Source organism: Centruroides vittatus, unplaced genomic scaffold (genome assembly GCF_030686945.1).
Source record: "Centruroides vittatus isolate TY-2023 unplaced genomic scaffold, ASM3068694v2 contig_877, whole genome shotgun sequence".
Taxonomy (NCBI): Eukaryota; Metazoa; Arthropoda; class Arachnida; order Scorpiones; family Buthidae; genus Centruroides; species Centruroides vittatus.
In genome coordinates, this window is record NW_027122569.1 from 50,148 (window position 1) to 58,385 (window position 8,238).

At 33.6% G+C, this 8,238-nt stretch overlaps 1 protein-coding gene across 1 annotated transcript; it reads left to right on the top strand.

Moving 5' to 3' along the window:
* The first annotated feature begins 2,781 nt into the window (after positions 1–2,781).
* Positions 2,782–4,682, top strand: LOC136983186 (uncharacterized). Its single transcript, XM_067279842.1, has 4 exons — positions 2,782–2,875; positions 2,980–3,160; positions 4,190–4,349; positions 4,425–4,682. Exons 1-4 carry the CDS (start codon positions 2,782–2,784, stop codon positions 4,524–4,526), a joined length of 537 nt encoding a protein of 178 aa, XP_067135943.1. The 3' UTR covers positions 4,527–4,682.
* The last annotated feature ends 3,556 nt before the right edge of the window (positions 4,683–8,238 follow it).

Consider the following 8,238-nt stretch of genomic DNA (forward strand, 5'->3'; position numbering starts at 1 on the left):
GTTTTTAACAGGTTTTTTAACATATAAAAATCCCTCCATTTTGTACTTTTCCAGTTTAGTGAGGTTTTCGCTTTATTCGAATTCCGTTTCAAACAGGTTCTACTGAAGTTCGTTTTAATGAATCAGTCTACGTCATTAGCTTGCTTATCCAATTATATTAAAGCCGACACCCACCCGCTTATTATGTCCCAATTTTACATCCGGGGCTTATGCGGCACCTCTTTCGCCTTTTAGCAGTCCCCTTAGTAGAAATGAAATACGTAGAATATTTTTTTATTAATAAAATGCACTCTTATATATTTATAAGTTTAATTTATGTATTTATATTCTCTCTGATGGAAGTCTCATCACGTGTATTTGCTTTCCTTCTTTACAAAAGTTAAGTTTTGCAAAAAAAATCTATTATTCTTTAGATATAACTAATAAATCTATTATTAATTTAGAAAAGAACGGTGCACTCTTCCTAATGTGGCCTTTAACAATCGGGCCTCTCAATTATCCGGCGCTTTTGTTCCCATAAAAATGTTAGTAGTGTCACCCATCCTGTCTGCAGTATTGCACTTCAGCGCGCCGTCTTCTACCAAAAGCAACCACACTCGAAAGGCTATTCGTGTCTTTAGGTAGAAGGAATGCCGGCACGCTCTCAGTAATCCGGCACTGGCTAATCTGGCGTCCTACTGTGCAAGATCAGTAAGAATGTAGTGTATACACTTTATTTTTGAGTAATCTATATATATAAAAACGAATGTCTGTTGTCTGTATGTTTGTCCTTCATGCATTACCACACCATTTATCCGATTGCCAGTATTAAACAACTTCCCGAAGTGAAACTTCGGGAAGTTGTTTAATACACTCCCGCGAAGGTTTCTGGCATATGTGAAGACCACCATTTCTTCCTTCCAAAAATATCTTTATATATGGATTAAGGCTTTTATGTCCAACAGATGGCGCTAACTCCGACGACTTAAGTTTGCTTTTCTGTGAGGCATTATGCTTTTCTGTGAGAATGGACTAAAGCAGATCATTTTCTATCTATCTATATAAATAAAATATAACGTTCGTTTGTTCCTACCGATTCCTTTGAAATTTTGACACAACGTCGCATTCGAATACGCACGTGATTTTACATAATATACATGTCGAAATTCCCCCAACTGGGGGGAGATGGACAGGATTGAGGCTTACCGTGAAGAACTCGGCTTCTATTATACTCTTTTACATGCCGTTTTTTGCGTTTTTAATTGCGTTTTAATAGGTTACGTCAACAGAATATACACGAAAAAGGAATTTTTCGATATTCCCTTGCGGGAGAGAGGGACAGGATTAAAGCTTACTGTGAAGAACTCGATATTTATTATACTATATTAGATGCGTATTTGATTGCGTTTTAATAGGGTACGTCAAGAGAATGTACACTAAGAAGGGATTTTTTGAAGTTCCCCCCCACGGAGGAAGTGTTATACATTTATAGTAGATACATTTTGAGCCACAACAACGCGTGGCCGGGTATGCTAGTTTTAAATAAGTAAGAAAGTTAAGTATTTATTTACTTATATGTTGTGTGTATATATGTATACCCATTACCTTTCGTCTGTCAAAATTACCTACATTCCTGATAGTGTGATTTTCAATATTCTTTTACACTCGAAACGAATTTTAACCCTCAAAAAGTGATATCAACCCCTCATTGAGAAACACTAGCATTTCAGTTTTTTTTTTTTTTTCTTGCTAGTATTATGAAAACAATTATCGTCTGTTAAAGGGAAGAGTTTTGGGCTGCAATTTAAAAAATAAATAAATAAAAAGAAGAAATAATTAATACTTGAATAATAGTACCAACCAACAAAAATAGCACAAACACAACAAATGTATAAAAAATTAGATTTATGGTTTCATTTTATTTGAAAAAATGCAAAAATTAATCATACCAGGAAAAGATATTAGTTTACATATACAGTAAACATATAGTAGTACCACTACTCGGCGCGTTTTATTTGGGTTACAAGTAGTGTCTGCGAATTACAACTTTATGCAACGAGCTTACTGCATTCCTTCCACTCTCAAGATGGCGACTTTCATTCTGCGCGCTTATACTGGCGTCATACGGTTCTCTGGGGTTGCCGCTCTAATATTATAACTCCATGCAGTATAATACATGCTTTTAGGAGGGCTGCAAGATTCTTAATATTCAATCATTTATTTAAAATTGGTTATTAGGTACGTTACACATGGCAAAATAAACCAATTAGGATTCAAAACAGAGTTGAAAACCATTCTTATGCACCACAAAGGATTCTTTAAATATTCAATGAAATTTATATTCTTTTTTATTGTAATATTATTAAAAAGAATGTAATTATAATTAATTTAGTTAGGTTATCTGTACAATTGTTCACAGATACGTCAACTTACGTTAAATCAAATTAACTGTAAATGTTCGTTACAATAACTTATTTCTCTTATCATAATTAAGCTACATTTTCTTCATTAAGTGTTGACAAATAAATAATTATTTAATAGAATAAATACAGTTTAATTTTATTGATTATTACAATTTATTAAATTAACTTATATTTAATTTAAACATTATTTTAAATATAATTTATTTCTAAATATATCAGGTTTAAGTAAATGTCCCTAGTTTTCCTGTTGCGTGGGTAACAATAAAATACATCTGCTCTTCCTTATACTGAACTAGTCCACACCCCTTTAAATTTCCACCAATGAAAACCAAAGTTTCACTGATAATTTTCCTATATATACGTATGTATAACTTCTGAAATGAATTCACAAAAGAAAATGTTATGTTCACTCGCATTTACCTTCCTGTTTTTCCTCCCAACAATAAAATGTTTGGAGCTGGAATATTGTGGTGGTGAGTAGATACATTATATTCCAGCATTTTTACTGTTTAAAAACTACTGTAAAGTTTCATCTTGAATAATAAGCTACTCTGTTATATATTTTTTAAAATTTTAGATATAACCAAACATAGAATTAAAGCGGAAGATCTAGTTTTGGATCCACATCCATGGAAATTAGAGAAAAACCTTTCAGTAACAGGGACTATAATCGTAGAGAAAGAGTTTCCATGTACCGCATTGATGAGTGTTATAGTACCACGTTGTGGCAAAGAAATGACGTCAGAAGATAAGACTTTGTAAGTGCATATTAATTATTATAATTTGTGTATCTAACGACTGTTACTTAAATTATTGTATAATATGGTTTATATTATAATATACAGAAGATATGGATAGACAGCAATTCACAGACTCCATTGTGATTAACTCCTTCTACCCTCTAGGCACTAGGGCACAATGGGGAGATGTAGAGGTTGTGTGTGTTTCCAGCAGGATCGGACTTAATGACGATTTTACTGATTATTAGCATTTATATATATATATATATATATATATATATTTATAAAACTCATCCCATCCTCAAAATTAAGCTTTTTGCCATTATATAATAGTTTAAAAATATAAAAATTCTTATTAATTAATATAATATGATAACATATGGCGCCACCAAATTCTAAATACAGTAGAGAGTCGTTAATCCGAAACAATTGGGGACTGGGGTTGTTCAGATTAGTGATTTGTTCCGATTACCGATTATGTACGAAAAAATATATTAACCTGTCCGATGTTCAAATTTTTCTCCGTTGCGTGTCGCTTTGTGTTGAATTTTCGTCGATTTTAAGCCTAACGAAAATTTTTATAATAATAATCGAGGCTATCGTATCGTTAAAAATTATTTCTGCATTTTGTACAAACAAAATAAATATATTGAAGAATATAAAAACATAAAAATTATACTTTAGAAGTAAATCTAGTATCAAAAATGTTCGATTCAGCACGACACAGTCCGACTGAAAATCGTGCCGATTACCTGCGATTCCTATTACCGGGGTTCCGATTACCGGGGTTCCGATTAACGACTCTCTACTGTTTTGCAGTAAAAGTTGAGCAACTCATTGCTGGTTTATTTATTTTAAAAATGATTTGGAATTGTTCGAATTGCTTCGTAGATCTTTACACTCGACTAAACAATAATTCTGACTTCAATTGGCCATATGCCAGTTTTAAGTAGAGGTTTAGCAAATGAGTTACTTATAAAAGCTGTAAATTCTCAATTAATTGGCTGGTTAATTAATAATTAATATTAATATTTTTGCATATTTTAGTGAATTCGACATGCTGCAGCTTTTCAGGTCTCCAAGCAATAAAAAACCAGATAAGAATTGTCCGTGTGAAGATAAGGATCCGTTTAAGATGGCTTCACAAAAACTAATAAAACCTGTAACTAAACATCCTCACTTTATCATACCTACCTTACTTCCTGAGGTCAGCACATCTTGAAATCTGTATAAAAATATTTCCTTTATTAAAACAATTCTTAATTTTTTATAATTATTTCAGGGATGCTACGATTTGAAAATAACAGTTCGAATACCCGTTAAGAGTGGAGGAATAGAGGAGATATTGTGTCTCCGAATTTTAAATTTTATTGTGGAAGCATAAATGATTGTTATGAAATCACTCAGCTTATTAAGCTATTTTGGTAAAATATCATTTTCTAAACTTAGAAATGTGGTATGTGTTCGTACTACTAATTCTGACTCGGTACCTCAGTAAATTATGTATAACTATGATTTATTAAAGCTTTCTGTGTCTCCATTACGGTGTGGTTTTATTAAATTGTTCATGGTAGAAAAGTCTCTTTAATAATGTTATTTTGTATACTTCAAAACAAGATTACCTACTGTACCATTTACCTGTTTCATTATTAAATTGTTTCTATACTTTCATTTACTCACAGAAGTGAATGGCGCCACTTCATCCTTTGTCCATGTTGTTTTTTAAATAAAATTTCTGTGTTTTCGTCATCTAAAAATATTAGTGAACACGTGATTGTTTGTTCGCTATGCACTCCAAGGCCGTTCGACAAATTGCTATGAATCTCGGCACTTACGTTAGGGTACTTCTAAATTAGATAATGTCCTACATACAACCCAAAAACATTGATTTAATTTTTACATAACAATTAATTTCTGCTTGCATCTGGCGTGTAGCCTTTTAATGTAGCACCATCTATTAGTAAAAAAAATTTTAATAATAAATTAAATATAATTCATACAAAAAGTATGTAGTTTAAAATGTATATTATATTCATTTTATTCCTAACACAGGCATCACAAAGCACTCACGTGGTCGAGTTGAGCATGTTACGCTATGTAAACCACATAAGTGTGTGGGTTTCCGCATATAACAATTCGAGTATTTTCAATTCTGAATAGAACTTACTTGTATGTACTAACTTATAAATTCGAGTAACGCTGGGTGCCTATATCCATACTTTTATATGTTTTGGAATCTCTCTGTGCTTCAATAAAGATAAATAAACATAAAAAATTTATTAGACAGATTTACGTTAGAACAGATTTTTTCATTTATTTCAATACTTAGCAAGTGTTATTACAAATAATTTTTCATTATTTCACATATAACGGCTACTGTGACGTTAGGTTTTATTGGTAAATCAGTATACATTACCAGGTTGATTAACTTCCGCTTCCGTTGCCTTTACCTTTTCGTGCAGATCCTTTTCTGTGTTTAGTGACAGAGGAAAAAAACTCACGCGCACTGGTAATTGATTAGTCACAGGTTCGCATCTGACTAACGTGCTAATCAGGTGATCAGTTTCTCGAATTTTACTTACGTATCTAAGTCCCTAAGTCCTAAACAGAAGGTAGTTCTCCATAGATAACCACCGAGAGTACTTCACCCCTTTTTTGACAGATCGCCCTTGACGTCTGTTGCGTTGCTCTTATTCAATACAACTGGCAAAGCGCCTAAGAGCCTTTTGACGCTGAGCCTACCCTTCCTAAATGTTAAACTTTATCACAAAATTAAAATTTCATCTGAGCTTTTCGAATACAACCACAAAACTCCCAATCATGATTTTGTTAATTTTCCGACTAATAGAGCGTATTAAACAGGAAGCTGATCTTCGATAGCGTCATGTTTTTCATGTATATTTCACACGCATGCCGAATGGAAAACCGGCACAGTGAGTCTAGCCACTTCTTGCAACGTGGCTTACGTTATAGTAGAGGTGAGTACACGTTTTCAGCAAACAATGGAAACAAATCCAGCGACGTATGGTCCGATTTACTTGAAAATTTCTAGAAACGTTTTCCCTTAATACACAAACCCTGCCGGGAAATTTTAGAAATTTTCGATAAAAGAGACAGGACTTATTAAGCTTCAAAATGGGTGAAAAAAATAATGCAACCGTACACACGTACACAGTAAAACCCATACATATAGAAAATATTCCCCGAATTTCTTTGCATTTCTCGACGTTTCGAGTCTCCGAGTTCAAAAATGTAAAAATCTTAGAAAATAGTCATTTTTTAACCGACTGCCATACTTCGCGTGTTATATAGCAGCCGGTAAAGTAAAATTGCCCTCTATGAAGACATTACACAAACTGCCTAGTAAGCAATTTTAATTGATATACCCCGATGGCCCGATGGCCCAAGTTGTAGAAGAATCGAGGTCCACGTGTCTACTCTCGAGTTACGTGACTAACAACACGAACGTGTTGAGAATATCACGTGGTACATTGAGACTATATACTGAGCGACTCGGTAATACGCAACACACCCAACACACACGTGTTCTTGCTCACTTAACTCAATGCTAGGCACCCAGGTTGTGGCAAGATTCCTCATACATAATAATTTATTAATTTGTAAAAGAAACTCTAAGCAAATTTTTATTATAATAAATTTAAAAATTTTTCTCTGCTACAAAGCATTTTACCTTATTTGTTTTATTTGTTGAATTTCATCACGCACAGCATCTGCGCCACACCTGTATTTACTTTCTAACTTTACAAAAGTTACCCCTTACACGAATCTTTTTTTTTTCTAGATATAACGAATAAATCTATGATTAAATTTAAAAAATAAAATACGGTGCACTCTTGATAATCTGGCCTCTCAATTATCCGGCGCTTCTATTTCTGCCAAAATGTTAGTGGTGTCGCGCATCCTGTTTGTAGTGTTTGCAGTTCAGAGCGCCGTGTTCCACCAAAAAGAATTACTCTTCAAAGGTCATTCGTGTCCTCAGATAGACTTTAGGCCTACAAGCTTTCGGCAATCCGGTACCCCCTAATCTGTCGTGAGCCAATTTTGATGCACAGAAAAGTTTACGTGCAGATTAATAGCAGAAACCTCGAGTAATTAGGTTGAGTTTCTGTAGCCATCGTGTTTTTTTTCTTTTTTGTTTTTTTATCATACACTAAGCGCAAGCATCCTTACATTGAGCACGAGAAAGTAGGTTGGTCAGCTATATTTGGGTGGTATAGGACGTAGGAAGTACCTTCCGAGGAACGGGTCCGAGACAAAACAAAGGGTATTAAAATAAATATATCAGGCATGGGCAAATGCGGCTCTTGCTGAAAGTGTTCATTTCTGCTTTTTATTAATATTTTTACAATTTTTTTTATACTTTTGTGAAAATATGTTTATTAAAAAAATTAAATATTTGTTTTATATTAAATTTATATTATGTAATAAAATCGCGCGCCTTACCATACTATCCACCGCGACAGTACTTAACAGCGGCTCGCATGCATTTTGCAAAACCTACATTGCGGCTCCCACTGAACTCTTGCTTGCCCACCCCTGATATATATATATCGTGTAAAACATGAACTATTGGTTTAATTACGACATGATAAAAACTTATGAATAGGGACAATAGGGATGATACGTCATATATTTTTCGCCCACATTGACACTTCACAGTACCATTTTTGATTTCCCAGCTCTTATATATAAATGAGGGAGAGCATAGCTTTTGATCAGAAAATACCCCCAAGAGTTTCTCATTTTTGGACTCGGGACCATGAAATGTCAAGAAATGCAAAAATATTCGGGGTTTTTTTCTCTATGTACGGATGTTAGAGTGTGTATTTGTGGGATGACACAATTTTCTTCACCCTGTTTGAAGCTTAATAACTCCCGTGCTTTTTGTCGAAAATTTCTGAAATTTTGCAAGAAGGTTTGCGTATTAGAGGGATTGATGCTATTAAATTTTGGTGGTTAACAGTGAAAAGGGGTGGGGAGATAGAGGTGGTTATGTTTTATATCTCGAGTAGGGTCAGACTTAATGACGATATTACTATGATAAATATTATAATGGTTATTATTCATTTATTTGC

What these genes read in the sequence shown, in the direction of transcription:
- LOC136983186 (XM_067279842.1), top strand. Translation starts at nt 2,782, where the DNA reads ATGAATTCACAAAAGAAAATGTTATGTTCACTCGCATTTACCTTCCTG. An exon ending in GGAGCTGGAATATTGTGGTG is followed by an intron (nt 2,876 to 2,979) that starts GTGAGTAGATAC and finishes TTAAAATTTTAG; the next exon opens with ATATAACCAAACATAGAATT. An exon ending in TACCTACCTTACTTCCTGAG is followed by an intron (nt 4,350 to 4,424) that starts GTCAGCACATCT and finishes TAATTATTTCAG; the next exon opens with GGATGCTACGATTTGAAAAT.